Genomic DNA, 22592 nt, shown 5'->3' with positions numbered 1-22592 from the left:
CATCTGCACTATACTTGACATCAGAACCTATCTGCTTACCATCACCTGCAACTCTCCTATACTACTTCTAGTGCTCACCATACAATAGCCTGTCTCTCATCTATATATCCTCATATACTCTATTCCTCCATTAAACATCTATTAATATATATATAGTATATAACAGGCTGTACACGGTGATGAAGTCCTGAGAGTTGGATATGTTGTTCAACAGATTCTCTACAAGGCTACTGAGTGTAATAATTCTGCAGCTGTAAATCCATCCACAAACAAAAACGCATGAACGTTACAGATTGAACGAGCCTTTAAAAAAAATATGGATTCAGCAGAATTATCCACTCATGTACTACAATTAAAACAACAAGTAGATGCATTGATCCATGCGCTTACAGAGGTAAAAAATGACAATCAAACCTTGATACAGCAGCTTGGCCGTCTCACACAGCCTCCTGCTGCTCAGCCCCGTGAGCCTAAGATAAACCCTCCTATAGTGTTTGCTGGTGATCGGAGCAAATTCCGTGAATTTAAAAACGCATGTCAATTGTTTTTTTTGTTAAAACCTCTAACCTACACCACTGACCAAATTAAGGTTTGTACCATCATCTCCTATTTAACGGGTGAACCCCGGGCCTGGGCAGATGCTCTCTTTGAAAAGGATGATCCACTCCTTAATTCTTATCCCTTATTTCTAGCACAACTTGCTACTTTATATGAAGACCCCAACAAGCAGAGTACCGCTGACACCCAGTTACGGGCCCTAAAACAAGGAAGGAGACCTGTTGAAGATTTTGTGGTGAATTTTAAAAGATGGTCCCCTGATTCAGGGTGGAACGACACATCTTTACGAACGCAGTTTAGACTCGGCCTATCTGAGGCCGTTAAAGACGAGCTCGCCCGAGCGGATTTACCTGGCACTCTAGAGGGACTGATCCAGACCAGTATCAATATTGACAGACGACTACGAGAAAGAAAGGCTGAGAAGAAGGGCTCACCATTTTCCAGTCCTTCTCGGATGTTGCCTGCTGACCCTACTCCTATGGAAGTAGGAATGATACGTCCACCTCTGACCCTTTCTGAACTTGCCAGGAGGAAAACCGAACATCTTTGCATGTACTGCGCATCCCCGAATCATCTGGTAAACGACTGTCCTCTTGTCCGCAGAAAAGAGGGTGAGTGTTCAAATGTCTTGCTAGGGGGACTCACAACTTCCTTTCCTAATCCTTATCTTTTTGTTCAATTAACATTGCAGTGGGACCAAACTAGGATCACCACCAAGGCTATGATTGACACAGGATCTTGTGGAAACTACATTGACATTTGTTTTGTCTCCCTTAATAAAATACCTATTGTTTCAAAACCCAAACCTGTCTCCGTTAGTTTTATTAACGGTACCCTTTATCCTCTGGTCCTATCACCAGTCAGACACAGGCTCTTCTTGTAACTGCTGACGAGTCTCATGTGGAGACCACCACCTTTGATGTATTAACTTCGCCACATTTTCCAATCATTTTGGGACTTCCCTGGTTACACATACATCAACCAATCATCGATTGGAAAACAAGAACGTTAGCCTTCTCTTCTCACTATTGCGAGACGACGTGTAACCTCCCCACACATGATAGGATCCTGTCTGTACTGCCAGATGACATTATTCCTAAGTGTTATCAAGATTTATCGGAGGTTTTCCTCGAGAAAAACGCTCAAATGCTACCTCCTCATAGGGACTATGATTGTTGTATCGATCTGCTCCCTAATAGCAAGTTGCCTTATGGACATGTATATCCTCTCTCACAGGATGAACTCTGTCACCTTAAGGAGTATCTGGATGAAAACTTGGCAAAAGGATTCATCCGACCTTCTACTTCCTCCACTGCTGCTGGGCTTTTCTTTGTCCGCAATAAAGACTCTAGCCTTAGGCCTATCATTGATTTCAGACAATTAAATGCCATCACAATAAAGGATCGTTATCCTTTACCTCTTATTCCTGAACTTATCGAACAGGTACGTGGGGCTTCTTTCTTTTCAAAATTGGACCTAAAAGGGGCATACAATTTAATTCGAATCCGTAAAGGGGATGAATGGAAGACGGCATTCAGAACCAGATACGAACTGTTTGAGTACCTTGTAATGCCATTTGGGCTATGCAATGCCCCCGCAGCCTTCCAACGTTTTATAAACGAGATATTCCGAGACTTGCTTGATGTTTGTGTGGTAGTATATTTGGACGATATACTTATCTATTCTCATTCCTTACCTGAGCACATAAAACATGTGAGACTTGTGTTGTCAAGACTACTTGCACATAACTTATATGTTAAATCAAAGAAATGTCTGTTTCATAAAGAGGAGGTACTATTCCTAGGATATATTATATCTAAAAGTGGAATCAAAATGGACATGAGCAAAATATCCTGCATTCTGGATTGGCCTGTGCCAACCACTCGCAAAGCATTACAAAGGTTCCTAGGATTCTCTAATTACTATAGGAAATTCATTAAAAACTTCTCTGCGATTGTGAAACCTCTCACACAACTTACAAGCACGAAGAGACCATTTAATTGGTCAAAAGAAGCAAATGGAGCATTCTCTCTGCTGAAATCAAGCTTTACTACTGCCCCCATACTATGCCATCCAGACCCATCCCTTCAATACATCTTGGAGGTAGATGCGTCTAACATGGCAGTAGGAGCAGTTCTCTCACAACGACCAACAAACACCTCACCTCTTCACCCAGTTGCTTTCTTTTCAAAGTCATTAAGTAGCCCCGAGGTGAACTACCCAGTAGGTGAGAAGGAGTTATTAGCCATAAAACTGGCATTAGAGAATTGGAGACATCTACTTGAGGGCACTCCATTGCCAATTCTGATATATACTGATCACAAAAACCTCCAATACCTTCAGACTAATAGAACTCTTTCCCACCGGCAGGTACGGTGGTCGTTATTCTTTCTGAGATTTAATTTTTTAGTAACTTACACGCCCCCAGACAAAAATAAAAAAGCGGATGCACTCTCACGACTAGCCGAGAAAGATTGCACTGAGGTTCCCTCAGTTCCTATAATACCACTTGAACGTATTATCGGAGTCGTTCGCTCACTGAAGGAGGAGATTTTGCACAGCATAGGGTTGGATTCACCTCCACCACAACTAACTACTGACGCAGAAGGCTTCCTCTACTACAACGATAAATTATACATACCCCCTACTATGCGAACCAAGATCTTAGAATTGTCGCATGATGTACCTATGGCAGGACATATGGGTATGACTAAAACTCTCAATCTACTCACTAGGCAATTTTGGTGGCCAGACATGAAGACAACCGTAAAAAAGTTTGTTTCATCTTGTGATATCTGTGCAAGGTCTAAAATTGACAACGCGAAACCATCAGGATTACTTTGTAGTTTACCGATACCCCAGGTTCCGTGGGAAGTGGTATCCTTAGATTTCATAGTGGAACTACCACCTTCCAAAGGATTCAACACCATCTTGGTATCAGTGGACCATCTGACCAAGATGGCACATTTCACCCCTATCCGAAAACTACGTTCATCCAAACAAACAGCGGAATTACTTGTGAAACATGTCTTTAAGTTACATGGTATTCCAAAAACACTGCTGTCTGACCGTGGTTCACAATTCATCTCAAAGTTTTGGCTAGCTCTATGTCAGATACTGCGAATAGAGCGTAACCTTACTTCTGCCTACCACCCTCAGACCAACGGACAGACAGAGAGAGTTAACCAGTGCATTGAACAGTACCTGCGTTGCTATACTTCGTATCTACAGGACGATTGGGCAGATCTCCTCCCACTGGCGGAATTCGCCTATAACAACGCTACTCATAGCACTACTAAGCAAAGTCCGTTTTACCTGAATTATGGGTTTCATCCCACACTCCTTCTTCCACGTATCTTACCATCAAGTAATCCAGTAGCATCTGATTATCTTGCCCAGATAAAGGATTCTCTGGGATTACTCAACAATACCATATCTCATGCTCATAGCCAACAAAAAAAAATACTACGACCTCCGTAGGAAACCCTCTCCCCAATATGCCATTGGGGATCTTGTTTGGCTTTCTACAAAAAATCTGAGACTAAAGATCCCTAGTAAAAAACTTGGACCTCTATTTCTGGGACCTTTTCCAATAGAGAAGCTTATTGGAAAAGCTGCAGTACAACTCACATTGCCAGTAGACCTCAAGATACATCCTGTCTTCCATGTGTCTCTACTGAAGCCCCATGTTCCTAACCAAGGAATAAGGCCTACTATCTCACCTCCACCTCCTGTACAAGTGGAGGGTGGAGAAGAATTTGAGATAAAAGAAATTTTGGATTCCCGTTTCAATAGAAGAAGACTCCAGTATCTTGTACGATGGAAGAATTATGGGCCCCAAGATGACACCTGGCTGGATACCTCCGATATCCATGCCCCTAGACTGATTCGCAATTTCCACTCGAAAAAATATCTGGAAAAAACAGTTCTAGAGGCCTTCCGGAGCCGGCCTTAAGGGGGGGTACTGTAATGTTCCGGTACCTATGGTACCCTTGTTCCTATATTTCTCCTCTCTTTGCGTCCCATCTTGTATAACAAAGGACGCATACACCTTTAAGACCGGATGACATCACTGCCGAGCGCCGCTATGAGCGGCTATTTCAATCGCCGGTTTGCTCTCACTCAACGCTCGTTCAAACCCACATGTTCATCGCACCTACGCCTGAGAAGTCGGAGCTGCTGACATACCTTCCTTGCTGAACTAAAGCCGGAAACCTCGCTGGTGATCCGTATCCCGCTACGGGATCACCCCTCTCCAATGGACACTGTTATTCCTAACCTATCTAAGTGATAAGTACCCCGCAGGGGATTCTTACTAACCAATCTCCTACTGTCATCTACTGCAATTACCAAGACTATCTGTATCTATCTATTCACTATCATCTGCATAAGCCTGTTAGCTCTTGGGACTACCTTGAACTATCCTTGCACTAGGTTACTCTGTCTAAAGTATACTCCATCTGTGTCCTCTTACCATCTGCACTATACTTGACATCAGAACCTATCTGCTTACCATCACCTGCAACTCTCCTATACTACTTCTAGTGCTCACCATACAATAGCCTGTCTCTCATCTATATATCCTCATATACTCTATCCCTCCATTAAACATCTATTAATATATATATAGTATATAAGAGGCTGTACACGGTGATGAAGTCCTGAGAGTTGGATATGTTGTTCAACAGATTCTCTACAAGGCTACTGAGTGTAAAAATTCTGCAGCTGTAAATCCATCCACAAACAAAAACGCATGAACGTTACACATGCTACTCTACTCACTGTCTCTGCTTGCTCTCTCATTTTGCCTCTCTGGCATGAATAACTCCAGTTGCCTCCTATGGTGGGATCCTTCCATGTCAGCTATCTTGAGGGTAAAATCCCTTCCCAGGAGGGGTCCTTCAAATGCCACCGACAGCCTCTCCACGTCACTGCTTCTCCATCTTCCACCCGATTCCCCTCCTGGCATGGCTCATGTCTATTTATGGTCTTTTTCAGTCCCTTGCCAGATCCTGCCAGACCCACACCTGGGGATTGGCTGATGGCCCATAAATATTCAAGGTATCCCCTCCTAGCTGCCGCCAACTATCTACTAGAATGTTCTTCAACATTCTAGAAACAGGGGGAGGCACCAGAGTGCTGCCAGGATGAGTCATCCAGCCTTAACCTCTAATAATCCTGACCCAAACCCGTGACTGGGCCAGATAAATGCTTTTTCCTAAACTCACTTCTAGTAAAAACTAGAGGGTTCTACACTAGTATTGCTAAAAGATGAGGTACATCTAGATGCCTATACTTTACGACTCCTAGCAGATTTTCTTTTTCACTTTCAAAATCTAAAAATGGCAGCTAATGCTTTTAAAAGAAATGGGCAGTAATAAAAGCCTCCATGTTTCTTTAATGACAGGTCTCGTTTAAAGCCAGACTATAGCTGTTTAACATCTATTGCACAAGTACTGCTACTGACATATTCATTCTGATTTTATTTTCCCAATTAGAAAGCAGCACTGGAGTGTACTCATCCAGGATATGGAACCACTGTGGTAATAGGAGTAGCTGCCTATGACGCACAACTTTCGTTTTCTCCTTTGCTTCTCCTTACAGGACGCACATTGAAAAGCTCTCTATATGGAGGTACATTTTACTATAAAAAGTTAATAAAATGTCTGCTTTTCTTTTACATTGTTCAAGTACTGTGATACTTTGACACTTTGGTATATCATTGAATATCATGTTGTGTTTAAAGCCCAGCCCTGGGAAACACAAAAAATCTCCATTGCAGTTGGGTTACATTGCAAGTGTTAACAAATGGTTTAGGTCTGGGGAACTAGAAAAGAAGATTTAAAAGCATAGTTCAACTTTCCAAAAAAACGTCCTGTGCAGATAAGGGATGACTGTAGTGAAAACAAGCTGTGATGCTTTGACCAGAATTAAACAATACCCTTGTTTTTTTGGGGTTTTTTTTCAAAAAGTTTATTGAAGAATAATGAAGGTACAAAACAGTGAATGCCAAGTTCACATTCAATGAATAATGTTCAACAATAGTAGTAGCTTATGAGCAGTACATATGAACTCTTTAAACAGGATAGTATTACGCCATATAATTACATTGGATTTTAAGGCATGAACAAACGATAAGAAAATATATATTGAACAATAACATGAGGAAGCATGTCACGAGATATGTGCTGAGGCAAAGTAGAGGCCTATTTATATGTGCTGAGGTAAAGTAGAGGCCTATTTTCAGGTATATAGAAGAGGGTAGTGGACAGGGGCGGACTGACAACTCATGGGGCCCCCGGGCAATAGGAGATCATGGGGCCCCCTTTGTCCTCACCCACACCCAAGCCACACCCACACAAAGCCCCACCTACATATTACACTGCCTACGCTACATGCGTTTGTCACAGAATTTCTCTACACTATGTTTAAAATAAATGTTTATTATAGAAAATAAAGAAAAATAAACTTACATTAAAGAAAGTACAACAATTGTACATTTCCAAACTTAAAGTGAAGTTCCACTCAAAAGTGGAAGCTATGCTTATCTGATTCCCCCCTCCCCTTCCGGTGCCACATTTGGCACCATCGGGGGCGGGTACCTGTTTTTGACAGGTACCCTGTCCCCACTTCAGTCAGACCTTGCCGTAGTGAGATACATCAGCATTTGCATCCCCTCCTCCTTCCCCTGCTGCCGGGCCAGTAAGAGCGCAGCGCACTTCACGCATGCACAGTTGGGAACCGGCTGTGAAGCCCCTTACAGTCAATGGTGGCGGCAGCACCTGACAGCCAATGGAAACACGGCTGGATTCCAGGACAGGTAAGTGTCCTAGTATTTAAAGTCAGCAGCTACAGTATGTGTAGCTGCTGACCTTTAATTTTTTGAGGTAGGGGTGGAACTCCACTTTAAGGTTTTCATAAATTAACACAATATAACAGGTGCAACAAATGTCTACTTAGCTGAACAGTTTAATAAAAAAATATACAAAAAATTAAAAATACAAAGCTCTGACCAGCATGTTACAAAATTTTGGACCTAGAATTACTTTCACTCTGACGTTCCCGACAATACCATACATAAATGGCGCTTCTATTGTTTACATATGTGTGCTCGTCCTACATAATGCTTTTTATATAGAGGGTGTGCTTTACACTTTTAATAACATATATATATATATATAGTATGTAAATCATTTTTATATAATTTTCACTAACCACCAATGTAAGGGGCATTCCTCCCATCGACCACCATTGTAAGGGGAAGTGTTTCTACAGGCCACCAATGTAAGGAGCATTCTTATTGCTAACCACCATGTAAGGAGCATTCTTCCCACTCCCACTGACCACCAATGTAATCAACATTCTTCCCACTGACCACCAATGTAAGGGACATTCTTCCCACTGACCACCAATGTAAGGGACATTCTTCCCACTGACCACCAATGTAAGGGACATTCTTCCCACTGACCACCAATGTAAGGGACATTCTTCCCACTGACCACCAATGTAAGGGACATTCTTCCCACTGACCACCAATGTAAGGGACATTCTTCCCACTGACCACCAATGTAAGGGACATTCTTCCCACTGACCACCAATGTAAGGGTCATTCTTTCCACTGACCACCAATGTAAGGGACATTCTTCCCACTGACCACCAATGTAAGGAACATTCTTCCCACTGACCACCAATGTAAGGAACATTCTTCCCACTGACCACCAATGTAAGGAGCATTCTTCTCACTGACCACCAATGTAAGGAGCATTCTTCCCACTGACCACCAATGTAAGGAGCATTCTTCTCACTGACCACCAATGTAAGGGACATTCTTCTCACTGACCACCAATGTAAGGGACATTCTTCCCACTGACCACCAATGTAAGGAACATTCTTCCCACTGACCACCAATGTAAGGAACATTCTTCCCACTGACCACCAATGTAAGGAGCATTCTTCTCACTGACCACCAATGTAAGGAACATTCTTCCCACTGACCACCAATGTAAGGAGCATTCTTCTCACTGACCACCAATGTAAGGAGCATTCTTCCCACTGACCACCAATGTAAGGAGCATTCTTCTCACTGACCACCAATGTAAGGGGCATTCTTCTCACTGACCACCAATGTAAGGGACATTCTTCTCACTGACCACCAATGTAAGGAACATTCTTCCCACTGACCACCAATGTAAGGAGCATTCTTCCCACTGATCACCAATGTAAGGAGCATTCTTCCCACTGACCACCAATGTAAGGAGCATTCTCCCTGCTGAAGTCTATGGATGTCAGTGTTATGTATATAGGGAACAACACTCAGTATACAGATATCAGTGTAACATATAGGGAATATAACTCACTAAGTGCCGGTTCACATTAGTGCGATGCGGGAACGCTGCGAATATACAGCGTGTTCCTGCATCGCATCCGCACATCTGGCAGTTCACACTGCCATATGCGATACGCAGGGGGTGTCAATTAAAAGTTAACGACAACCCCAGTTGCGATCGCATATCCCAGTGCGATCTGCAAGTTCGCACAGGATCGGATCGCACAAGTGTGAACCACTGTGCGATCCGATTCTGATGCGGCTCAAAAAATGCCTCTTGTGCGAGTTTGCTGTGAATGCACTGCGAATTCAGCCATACAAAGTGTATGGCTGAACTCGCATCCGCACAGGAGATCGCATGTAATGAAGGAGCAGTGCGCTCCGAATTACATGCGATCTCGCAAACTGCACAAGTGTGAACCGGCACTTAGTGCTATTCCCTATTTATAACACTGATATCTATACACTGAGCAGCACTCAGTCTCAGTGTACAGATATGAGTGTGCACTCAGTGTACTAGGAAATAGCACCTGTAGATGGGCATTGGGCAAGAAGAAACACTTAGCCTGGCTTGTGATTTTAGACATACCACTAAATTGCGGTGATTACACACTGACCTGCTGCTGCACACCATGCAGGTCAGATGGCTATCTCTGAGATGACTTCACTCCGTGTGCACTCTGCAGCCTCCAGCTCTCTCATCGTCTGTCTCCCCCGGCAGGAACGTATATTGTGGCCCCTCCCCTCTGCTGAATTCCTTAGGGGGAGAGGTGGCCGAAGCGCCTGTCACTGCTATCATCCTTATCGCTCTCTGATCTCAGCAGGCACTGGATCCTCTCATACAGCTGCATCAACTGCCGGCAGGGATGCCAAAGCTCGCTGTCTCCTCAGGGCATAAACCTCCTCTATCCTGCATGATAAGCTGTGGGCACATCCAGGGGCGGACTAAGCCTCTCATGGGGCCCCCCCCTGACTCGGGGCCCTCGGGCAGTGCCCGAACGCCCGAATGGTCAGTCCGCCCCTGGTAGTGGAGTTATCAGATGAAAGGAAAGAAAGAATCAAAAAATCTAAGAGGATGCTAGACTTGCGAACGACTATTCCTATGGTTTGTTGGGTGCCTCAAACCCGATGGTTGGGACTTTATGGGCAAGAGTAAGTCAATACTTGTGGTAAAATAAACACTTAAAACTGGCTGATTGCCGCATGTCTATTCCTCTAGAATGCATTGTTCACTTCTTTGTTGACTTGATGTATCAAAACTTAAAACCAATAAAATGTTTGAAACTAAAAATAAACACTTTATTAGCTGTTTACAATATAGTACAAGATGACAAGTAGCATGGGTAACAACCCATTATATGAAGATTTCAGTGAATGGGTGAAGACTGAAGACCCATTGTGTGAGAGGTGAAAAAGTATAGAAGTTTGTGACAGGTGAAGAAAAGTGACTTTAGCCAGACTTTTTTCTCTGTTGTTCCATGGAGTTGGAACTATGTTCAGAGGAAAAGTCTGTAAGGTTATCCTACGCGTTTCGGCCAGGTATGGCCTTTTTCAAGGATTAGTCACCAATTCTATAAATGACAATGATGAGATTGATATTATTGCGTAGACTCAGTATAAATTTATATAATATATAAGTATTGATGTGTTACATACATCTTATTTTAAGTCCGTTCCATGCATATATATATGCCTTCTCCAGTGTTCTAGATTGCATCAGGAACCTTCGCTGCTTCCCTTGTAGATGATATAGTACAGGTTTATTCTTAGACCTCCTATTAGGAGGAAAAAGATATCGTTTTCAAGACTATCAGACGTGAATAAATAGTAACCATATTGGTGCAGAAGAACCAGTCATTCACTTTAGAGTATACAATGTATATTTACTTTGGCCAAACGGTTAGCATTTAACCGTGGTGGTAAAATCCAAGTAGTGCGTTCCCTCAGATTTTGAAGCCTGGGGAAGATCTGTGGGCTGGGAGTCTGAAATGGTTATAACTTTTGTATTGTAAATGTCTGACAGGTGAGAAACAGGTTGGCAGATGGTAGAATAATGTATTTTATTAAGTAAAATACTAGGATATTTATTGGGCAAAAAAGTGTCCATTAGGATTTTAAATCCATATTTTAAGGATCCTGTATGGAGACTTGTAACAAAGTCTCTTGTAAAACTCACTGTTTGTAGGAAAGCAAGTGTAAGATCCGGATGGGCTGCAGCAGCGTCTCTCTCAGTTCTGTCCTCTCCCTCTGGTGGAGCCGGACTGAGAGTGTTCCCCGGCCTTTTTATGCACGTTGCCCATGCGCACAACGGCGCTGCGTGACGCCACGTGACCAGACCATGACGTAGGCCATCCGATGTGCGCACGTGCAGAGGCAAATGCGCATCCCTTGTGGCCGTCCGGTCGTGCCACGTAGGCCGCCGACACGATCATAGGGAGTCCTTGCTGTCCCAGATGGTGATGGATAGCAGGAGGTGCTGACACCATCCTTGGGCTCCAAGTTGCCCTGAAAAACGGGGCTTGCCATGCCGGGTGCAATTTAGACTGGGGGTTTGGCATTGCATGGAGTGACTGAACATTTTACATCAAGTCAAAATATTCTTTGTATAAAAAATCACTTATGCAGGAAATAATGCATTAAATAATATACAGACATATCATATATGCACATTTTTTTAGTAGTATGAACAGCAGTTATATAATACAGGATAGGAAGTGGTACCTATATGGTGCCAGGGTACATTTGGGTTGGCGAAAAGGGTGGCAACCCAGAGATAGGCATGGCCTAGATTTCCATAACCAGGTAAGTTTAAACGACTTTGAAGGTACAGACTCGCAGCGAAAATGTTCTGTATGTTTTTTACATATTTTAAAGGATTTTTGGGTGGGGGTTTTGGGGAAGATTTTTTTATTTATCCTTTAAAGTGGATAGATAGGAAGATAAATGCGAAGGGGGAAATAGTGTATAACTTATTTTCACTGAAGGTCCGTTTTGGAATGACTGGATGAGAATATTTTAGTCGGTTTTCCCAGAGGAAAAACCTTCCAAAAAGGGGCGAAAACTTTGGGCTTCGTTCAACCCTGGTGGATGTGTAGCTTTAAGACGACTAATCCATCGCATTTCCATCTGTAGTAGGGTTTTGTTCCAGTCACCGCCTCTTGCTGGGATGTGGAGTCGGTCGAGGGCCAGGAATTTCACTTTCAGCATTTTGTAATTGTGGTCGTAGGCCACATGCCTTCCTAGGGGTACATAGTAGTTTCCGATGTGCATCGTGTGTAAGTGTTTGTTCACTCTTTTCCCTAGTTACTGTCGGGTTTTCCCGACATAGAATGCTCCACATTCGCATATTATAATGTAGACTACTCCTTTAGTTTTACAATTACAGAAGTGTCTGGGCCTGAAGTGGTCTCCATTGGGGAGAATGATATCCGTAATTTTACAAATAACTGAGCACTGGGCACAGCTCCCACATGGGAAGGTTCCCTTGGTTTTGCAGGGATCTCTTCTTGACCCATCTTTATGTTCACTACGAACTATCGTCTATGTACCTCTGCCAGATTAAGATGTTACTAGAGTATTTATTGTGTTCTTCTTTTGCTAAGAACTATTGTTCCCACATGCCAAAGTATATATTTGCATATGATGGGGCGCAGCTTGTGCCCATGGCTACGCCGCAGGTTTGGAGATAGTAATTACCGCAAAAAGTAAACACGTTGTGGTTTAGGATAAATTCCAACATATCCACAATGAAGTCATTACATTTTTTGTCGTGTTGACTTTATCTATCCAGTGCTTTTTTTACGACTTGAAGTCCCTTTGTATGCGGTATATTATTGTATAAAGATTCTACATTGATTGTGATGAGGTAGGCGTCTTCAGGTATTATCAGATCATTTAGGATTCTAAGGAGATGCAGTGTATCCTTGGTGTATGATGGTAGTTCTGTCATGTGGGGTCTTAGATGCATATCTATCACTTTGCTGATGGATTCAGTGATATTGCCGTTACCAGAAATTTTCGGCCTCCCGGGTGGATTTTCAGTGTTTTATGAATCTTTGGCAGAGCATAAAATGTCGGTGTTCTTGGGTATGGGGATCTTCTGAATTCCCAGAGTGTGTGGGAAATTGTGCCGTTGTTAAGTGCTCTGTTTATTTTCTTGTAGAATTCTTCGTTGTATGTTTTCGTCATGATTGGAACAATTTTTTTGTAGCATTTTTTGTTAGATAGTATGTTTAGGCACATTGTTTCATATTTGTCATTGTCCTTTACAACTATGTTACCCCTTTGTCTGCCGGTTTTGTAGTGATCTTTTCATTGTCTTTGAGCTCTTTCAAAGCTAGTCTTTGTTGTTTTGTGAGGTTTTGTTGGGTGTTTTTCTCCTTAATTTTCTCAATGTCCTTTATCGTCTGTCTTACAAAGAGTGCAATAGCAGGATTTGAGTTGAGCGATGGGAATTTACTGGATTTCCTTTTAAACTTATTGTCTTGATGTGTTTCCTCTTCCTCCTCACTATCAATTGTCGGTTCGGGTTCCATTGGTTCATCGAATATATCGTAGTTACTCTCTTGGAGTAATAGATTTAAGTCCCTTATAGCTTGAAATTCGGCTGCTGTTAAGGCTGGTGATGTTTGCTCATGTTGGGGTTTTTTTAGATACATTGTTTTGAATAATAAGTTTCTTGCAAACAAGTTTATGTCCTTAATTGTCTCGAATTTATCTGTGCTTGTGTTGGGGCAAAGCGATAATCCGAGTGACAGAACTTCCTCTTGTTCTTTCGTGAGTATGTGTGATGATAAGTTTAGGATCATTCTTCCCTCCTCTCCTCTTGTCTCTTCTCCGGGGCGTCTGTTGGTTGCGGTGGTTTTTTGGGTTTGGGGTTTTGTTTCCCAAAAAAACCCGGTTGTTGCTTGGATCGTCTTCCTTGTTTCGCTTTGATCTCGTAAAAATGTGGTGATGTTTTATCACATGTTTTAGACTATTCCTAACACAGTCGCTCGGTTGAAGGTTGAGGAAAGAATAGAGGAGATGGAAATAGGGAGGAGGAGGGGGTGAGAGATAGAGAAGGAGAGAGAGAAAGGAAAAAAAAAAAGGAGAGGGGGGGAGATTTCCCCTGAGGAACGACTTTTTGCTTTGGTACGATCATGCAGGGAGTGATTAATTAGAGTAGTTCATCTAATTCAGTTACTGGGTTTGGAAGCTTTAAATTTAAGGTAATCGGTAGAAGAGCAAAACGCAATCCAATCTCTCCATATGTCAAGATATTTGTCTGGATTGTCATGCGAAATACAGATTAATTCTTCCATATCTGAGATTTTATCTATTTGAGTAAACCAAGCATATAGAGATGGGGTAGAAGGAGAGAGCCAGAATCTGGGGATGCACAGTTTGGCAGCATTAATCATGATCATGGGTAATGATTTGAAATATCTGGGGATAGGATCTATTTGATGATGTAGCAATAATTGAGCAGCATGTGAAGACAAGTCATAGGATGTTATTTTTTAAATATATTTCCTGATCATTTTTCAAAATGATACAATATTTGGGCACAACCACCAAACGTGAAAGATGTCTGCCTTGTTTTGTTGACATCGCCAACATCAATCTATAGTACCGCCTGGGAATTTGCTCAAGAGAAAAGGGGAGCGGTACCATTTAGTCAATAGTTTATAATTATTCTCTTGAATTGAAACATTATCCGAACCTTTGTGTATATTGTAAAAGATTTTACCGCATTGTCTATCTGAAATTTCGGTATCAAGATCGTTAGATCAATCTTCACAGAGTTTGCCTAAGTGTGAGGGGCAATTTGACCAAAGAAGAGAGTGCATTTTTGACAGAAGGTGTTGGTGCGGTTGTTGCGAAAAGCACATTTGTTCAAAGTCAGAAAGTTGGAGGTATATCAGAACGTTTTTTAGAAGCGGAGTAATGTAGTAGTGTAATTGAACTCCCAATATGTCAGTGAAGCGATGAGTTTTCTCAAATCTTCTAAGTTAGGAAGTTTGCTGTTATGTAGAAGGTGATATATGGGAAGGCCAATTCCACATTCTACTGAGTGGAGGGAGTGCTGTGATAGGCCGGGGGGAAATGATGGATTGCCTAGAATCGGGGATAGTAGCCATGGGTTTAGAGTCAAGCAGTGCTTAGTGTTGGAGGCATGAAAGCATCGCAGAGTAGGGCCAATAAGCAGGTGTTGTTTAATAGCCGAAGATGAGGATGAATATAACATCCAGGGTGTACACTGTATAGGAATCTGGGAGAAGGAGTTTTCCAAAATGACCCAGTCCTTTCTGTGCTGTTGGGTATTCGTTGAAGGTGTGAAGCCCGGTAATAAAGCTGAATGTCTGGGATGCCCATGCCTCCTAGGTGTTTGGGTCTAGTTAGCAGTGAGAATTTAATACGCGGCGATTTGTGAAGCCAGATAAAGGATCTGAATGCTTTTTTAATGGAGTAAAAAAAGCCTAATGGGATATGGATGGGGAGAGTTTGTAGTAAATATAGGACTCATGGTAAATCATTCATCTTGATTATGGAAGCACGACCAAACCAAGAGAAGTGCGCTTTATGCCAATTGCGAAGGTCCAGTAGAATTTTTTGTAGGATGGGGAGATAGTTAATTGTATAAATGTTTTGAAGGTCGGATGGAATTTGAATCCCAAGATAAGTAATGGAGTCACTGTTCCAAGCATAGGGAAATTATTTTTTGCATTGATCAACTCGGGTATGGGAAAATGAGATATTAAGGGCTTCTGATTTGGAGTTGTTTATTTTAAAATTGGCTATGTATTTAAACAACTTTAGCTCTTTATGAAGATTGGGTAGGGAGACCACTGGATTGGAAAGGAAAAGCAGAATGTCATCTGCATAGGCCGCAATTTTATAATGTTTTGATGCAGATGTGATACCAGAGATGTTAGGGTTATGACGGATGCTGTTAAGCAACGGTTCAAGGGTTAAAATAAATAGTAGAGGTGACAAGGGGCAACCCTGTCAAGTTCTGTTTCTGATTAAGAAGGCACTTGATAGGGAACCATTTACACAAACCTTGGCTGAAGGTCCCTGGTATAAGGACATTATCAGCACTAACAACCTAGGGCCTAGTCCTATCGACTGAAGGACCGCCTCCATATAGTCCCATGCTAGCCTATCAAATGCCTTCTCCACATCAAGAGAAAGCAGAAAACCAGACTGGCCAGATGAGGACATCAAATGATGGATATTTAGCGCCTTAATCGTATTATCGCTGGCCTCTCTGCCAGGGACGAAGCCAACCTGATCACTATTAATAGGAGCAGGAATGAGGGATACTAAACGAGTGGCTAAAATATTGGCGAAAATTTTCAGGTCAACATTTAATAAGGATATTGGGCGGTAGTTTTGTATGAGGGAGGGATCTTTTCCGGGTTTTGGGATTACCGAAATATGAGCTTCAAGGAGTTTGGAATGGTTGGAGTCACTGTTGGCAAGGCAATATAAAATGTTTTCAAGAAAGGTAGCACAAGGTATTCTGAAAAGGATTTGTGATAGGCCAGTGAGAAGCCATCAGTACCTGGGCTCTTTCCTGCCTTCATATGTTTTATGGCGGAATGGAATTCTTCAGGTGCTAAAAGCTTATCTAATTGGGATCCTTGTTTCTTAGGTATGGGTTTGAAGCCCTTGTTATTGAGGAATTTTGAAATTATATCCAATCGGGAATTTGGATCATTTGCTGACTTATACTCAGGAGGAAGGTTATATAGTTTTTCATAATATTGTGTAAAGATCGTAGCTATATCGACATTGGAGTGTTTTTTTTCTGGCCTTTAGAGTCTACTAAATTATGAATTGTGTTTTGTGCTGTCTTGGTGGCAAGAGCTCTGGTTAGGAATTTACCGCTCTTATTGCTGAACTCATAAAACAATTTTTGTAAAAGGATGAACCGCTTTTTAATTTTACTTCCAAAGGTCTCCCTGATTTGGTTCCTGACCTGTTCTAATTCTTCAAGATGTTTTTTGGCTTGAGACTGTTTATGTAAAATTTCTAGTTTTTTGGCATGAGAGAGAAGCTCAGAAATGTGATTTTGAGACACTTTCTTCCTAGTTGCAGCCTGTTAAATTAGGATACCTCTCACCACACACTTGTGTGCTTCCCAAAGTGATGATGGGTTAATCTGTGGCGTATCATTAACCTCAAAGTAGTCAATTATTTGTTGTTTAATAGTATCAACGTTAGAAGAGTTTATTAAAAGTGTTGAGTCTAAACGCCAAATTTTTCCCCTACTGAGAGTTTGAGGTATAGAGAGAGTAATGGAAATAGTGCAGTGATCTGAAATGCACATCGGTTCTATACTGGCGGCAGCAAGAAGGGGAATATCCCCTTGCAAAATGAGAAAATAATCTAGTCTGGAATAACGATTGTGTGGAGAGGAAAAAAAAGTATAATCTTTCATAGTTGGATATAACAAGCGCCATGCGTCGTTCAAAGACAATTCTTGTAACTGAAGTTTAATTTGTTTTAGTGCTTTAAAAGGTAAGGGTGAGGAGCCAGATGAGGTGTCTCCTAGTGGGTTAAGTGCCACATTGAAATCACCCCCACATATTAAACAGCCTTCTTGAAATGTTGTTATGGTTGTTCTTAAGTTTCTGAAGAAGCTTAGTTGCGTGGAATTAGGACTATATACGTTAGCTAATATAGCACCCTACAGGTAGGTGCTAGGTAAAGATATAGTGGGCCTTGTCTGCCTAACAGCGGGGCTGGGATTTAATAGTCAGGGTGGCATGGTTTCCAGCTTTGCCTGCTGAAGAGGGAGTCTACCCACTGACTCCTGTGAGAGGCTTCTCATAGGGCGGTGGAGGAAATGTTGGGCGGTCACTTTTCCCCTTGGGCAGTCCTCACCATGTTGGACAGTCACTTTTCCCCTTGGGCAGTCCTGCTCTTGGCGCGCTTTCCCGTGCGGTGCTGTAACTCTTCCCCCGCCATGCTGCTGCGCTGTAAACACTTGGGAAGTAGCTGCAAAGTGGAGTATGTCACTTGCCAGACATACATCCGCCCACCTTAATTGTACTAGGGCCTCCGCTGCGCTTTTCTTGCCTAAAGCCAGCCGCCCTCTCTTGCTCGGCAAGAGCAGTGTCCCGCCACCGACTGCGCGGTCGATACTTCTCTTCCTTGCCACACACGTGCAATTAACATCTTCCATACTGGCTCCGGGACTAGCTCCACGGCCCTCCTTTGCGTGGCCAACTACAATCCCCACAGTATGTGTGCACCAGCCATAAAGAATAAATGTCCTGCTATCAGATGTACGGTCAACATTCTTCCACATAGCTTGCACCACCACCCGGCCCCTGGCACCTCTCTTCCGGTGCCCCTGGCCTCCATTTTAACTGTCCACACTAGGACCTCCGGCGTCCACATCTCTCCTTCCCTGGACCCTTGACGCCATTTTCACTGTCCATACTAGGACTCCTTGCTATCAGGCAGTTGTTGCATTCACGCATCCTGACATACTTGTCTCCTGCTCTCCACTTCCTGACAGCAGAATACATCTCATAATCCACATAAAAAGTCTTGGTCACTTTGCAGTCCCTCCTGGAACATTTGCTTTGCCACAAGCATCCCTCTCTGTGGGCTTCCAGCCTCAGTCCACTCTACCTGCCTCCCGCAGTTGCAGTCTCACACCCGGCCTGATGCTGATGTAGCAGTTCTGGACACAAAAATTGATTTTTTGGACTTTTTCTTGTGCCGTTGCTAATGGCAACTGGCCCAGTAGCTAATGGCAAAATCCCGGATGAGCCCCCAAATGTAGCAAGTAGTGTTGAGCAAACACGGACTGTATTATTCGGGTCCGTACCGGATAATTGGATTTTTGCTACCCGGACACATACCCGAAAACTTTACTGTATGTTCGGGTTTAAAATCCCTGTTCGGTAATTTTATTTCCTGTTTCATATGTAATGGCGCGCTTTTAATGGCGGGCTTTCAACAGCCAATCAACAAGCATTTAACTGGTGTGCCTTAAGCCATCCCAGCCATGCCTACTAATGTATTAGTAGCTGTGATTGGCCATCTAAAGCATGTGACCCCTGTCTTTATAAGCTCGAGAGACACAGCGCGGTGCGTCAGTCTGCTGTAGTTTAGGGAGAGAGCACACATCATACGTGCTGGCTGCTGCTGATTAGGGACAGACAGGGAAAAACAACATTGCGCCCGAAAAGAATGCAGGGACAGGTCGGAGTGTAGGCAGGGAAAGATATTTGAGCATTTTAGGGACAGGCTGGAGAGATTAGGCAGGAACATATAGGAGACACAGAAAAGAACAATCGTCCGTTAGCGATCTACATCGAATTTGCTGTGTGGGGGGGGGGGGGTGCAGTGAACGATCTTTTTGCCCATTGAGGAGGAGGAGGAGGGAGAAAAAAAATATATTTTTATCAGTCTGTTGTGTACAGCGTTCAGCTGTATTTTACTACAGATTGCTGTTCTAATCTGCTATTTAAAAATTACAAAGTTAAAGGGGAATTTTTTTTTTTCCCCTTCATAGCCTGCTGCTGACCGTGACATAAAACATAAGACACTGCTGTGTTCACATGTGCTATTGAAAAATCACCAATTTTATATACTTTTTTCTATTCCACTATTCAATATACACCCTTTTGGGGTAAAAAAAATAAATTGTGGCATAGTCTGTACTAATCTGCTATTTAAAAATTACAAATTTAAAGGGGATTTTTTTTTTCCCTTCATAGCCTGCTGTTGACCGTGACATAAAACATAAGACACTGCTGTGTTCACATGTGCTATTGAAAAATCACCAATTTTATATACTTTTTTCTATTCCGCTATTCAATCTACACCCTTTTGGGGTAAAAAGAATTAAATTGCGGCATAGTCTGTATCGGTACGTGTGAGATACACCTTTTAATTTTTTTGGGCGCATCTTACACCGCCGAGGATTGCAGGATGCTTCAGTTTGCCTCCTGTTCCGAACTCCTCCTACTCCTCATCCTGCCTTTAGGGTACAAAAAATTGTAATCGGGGCCTAGTCTGGATTTGTACGTGTGAGATACACCTTTTTACAGTATATCATATTTTCTATTCCGCTATTCAATCTACACCCTTTTGGGGTAAAAAAAAATTAATTGCGGCATAGTCTGTATCGGTACGTGTGAGATACACCTTTCAAATTTTTGGGGCGCATCTTCCACCGCCAAGGATTGCAGGGTGCTTCAGTTTGCCTCCTGTTCTGAACTCCTCCTACTCCTCATCCTCATCTTGCCTTTAAGGTACAAAAAATTGTAATCGGGTCCTAGTCTGTGTTTGTACGTGTGAGATACACCGTTTTATAAAATTTTTTCTATTCCGCTATTCAATATACACCCTTTTGGGGTAAAAAAATTAAATTGCGGCATAGTCTGTATCGGTACGTGTGAGATACACCTTTTAAATTTGTTTGGTGCATCTTCCACCGCCGAGGATTGCAGGGCGCTTCAGTTTTTCTCCTGTTCCGAACTCCTCCTACTCCTCTTCCTCATCCTCCCTTTAGGGTACAAAAAATTGTAATCGGGGCCTAGTCTGTGTTTGTACGTGTGAGATACACCATTTTATAATTTTTTTTTCTATTCCACTATTCAATATACACCCTTTTGGGTAAAAAAATTAAATTGCGGCATAGTCTGTATCGGTACGTGTGAGATACACTTTTTTATATACTTTTATCTATTCCGCTATTCAATATACACCCTTTTGGGGTGAAAAAAATTAAATTGCGGCATAGTCTGTATCGGTACGTGTGAGATACACCTTTTAAATTTGTTTGGTGCATCTTCCACCGCCGAGGATTGCAGGGCGCTTCAGTTTGCCTCCTGTTCCGAACTCCTCCTACTCCTCTTCCTCATCCTCATCCTCCCTTTAGGGTACAAAAAATTGTAATCGGCGGCCTAGTCTGTGTTTGTACGTGTGAGATACACCGTTTGATAAAATTTTTTCTATTCCGCTATTCAATATACACCCTTTTGGGGTAAAAAAATTAAATTGCGGCATAGTCTCTATCGGTACGTGTGAGATACACCTTTTTATATACTTTTTTCTATTCCGCTATTCAATATACACCCTTTTGGGGTGAAAAAATTAAATTGCGGCATAGTCTGTATCGGTACGTGTGAGATACACCTTTTAAATTTGTTTGGTGCATCTTCCACTGCCGAGGATTGCAGGGCGCTTCAGTTTGCTTCCTGTTCCAAACTCCTCCTACTCCTCTTCCTCATCCTCATCCTCCCTTTAGGGTACAAAAAATTGTAATCGGGGCCTAGTCTGTGTTTGTACGTGTGAGATACACCGTTTAATAAAATTTTTTCTATTCCGCTATTCAATATACACCCTTTTGGGGTAAAAAAATTAAATTGCGGCATAGTCTCCTCTTCCTCATCCTCTAACGCCTCCTCATTCGGTCAGCGTAACACCTTCACCACAAACTTCAGCACAGCCAGGGGTAAACGACAGCAGGCAGTTTTAAAACTTGCCTGTTTGGGTGAAAAATCCCACACCACGTTGGAGTTGTGGAGGAGCATGGAACAGCAGACCGATGAGTTGTTGGTGCCAGCGAGCCAGAAAGTGTGGGCCGTCTGTGCGCACCCTGCTTCTGCTCGCCTGTCAGCGCTGCAGCGTAACTTCGGCTTTCCCGCTCACCGCCTCATATGTGACATGCCCACAAGGTGGAACTCCACCCTGCACATGCTGGCAAGACTGTGCGATTAGCAGCAGGCCATAGCGGAGGTTCATCTGCAGCACACACGCGTGAGTCGCTCTGCAGAACAGCATCACTTCACCAATAACTGGGCTTCCATGCGAGACCTGTGTGCCTTGTTGCGCTGTTTCGAGTACTCCACCAACATGGACAGTGCCTATGGCGCCGTTCTCAGCGTTACTATCCCACTTGTATACCTTTTTGAAAAATTGCTGGATGATGGATGAGGATGAGGAGGAGAAGGAGGAGGAGGAACCATGTTCACAGCAGGGTGGCACCCAGGCCAGCTCGTGGCCATCGGTAAGTGGCTGGGGGTATACAGAGGATACAAATGATACACCTTCCACAGAGGTCAGACTTTCGTTGCCTCTGGGCAGCCTGGCACACATGAGCGATTACATGCTGCAATGTCTGCGCAACGACCGCCAAGTTGCCCACATTCTAACTTGTGCTGATTACTGGTTGGCAAGTCTCCTGACGGGGACATAGGGTTTCCATGATCTGCCTAGCCAGAAGGCCTGGCAGAACCCCGTTCTTCATGGTAGCCGAAGCCACCTCGAATACTAGGTCAGGGGTGCTCTCCCGAAGAGTTTCCTCCTGGATGAACTATTCCTCTATTCAATATACACCCATGCGGGTGAAAATAATTCAATTGCGGCCTAGTCTGTACGTGTGAGATATACCCTTTTATATACTTTTGTTCTATTCCGCTATTCAATATACACCCATGCAGGTGACAAAAATTAAATTGCCGCATAGTCTATATGTGTGAGATGCACCCCTTTGGATACTATTTTTCTATTCCACTATTCAATATACACCCATGCGGGTGACAAATATTAAATTGCGGCATAGTCTGTACGTGTGAGATGCACCCTTTTAGATACTATTGTTCTATTCCGCTATTCAATATACACCAATGCGGGTGAAAATAATTAAATTGCGGCCTAGTCTGTACGTGTGAGATACACCCTTTTATATACTTTT

General features: G+C 42.8%; 1 protein-coding gene across 1 annotated transcript in view; it reads left to right on the top strand.

The window, feature by feature from the left end:
- LOC309555864 (alcohol dehydrogenase 1-like) overlaps positions 1-22592 on the top strand; it is a 62610-nt gene that overhangs the window by 29753 nt on the left and 10265 nt on the right. The window contains exon 7 of the mRNA XM_082258032.1: positions 6057-6192. Coding sequence (XP_082114158.1) covers positions 6057-6192 — 136 coding nt within the window. The remainder of the gene's footprint in view (positions 1-6056; positions 6193-22592) is intronic.

This window comes from Pelophylax lessonae, assembly GCF_965119305.1.
Source record: "Pelophylax lessonae genome assembly, chromosome: 1".
Classification (NCBI taxonomy): Eukaryota; Metazoa; Chordata; class Amphibia; order Anura; family Ranidae; genus Pelophylax; species Pelophylax lessonae.
Note: the sequence above shows the minus strand (reverse complement) of the source record. Positions and strands in the feature narration are given on the sequence as shown.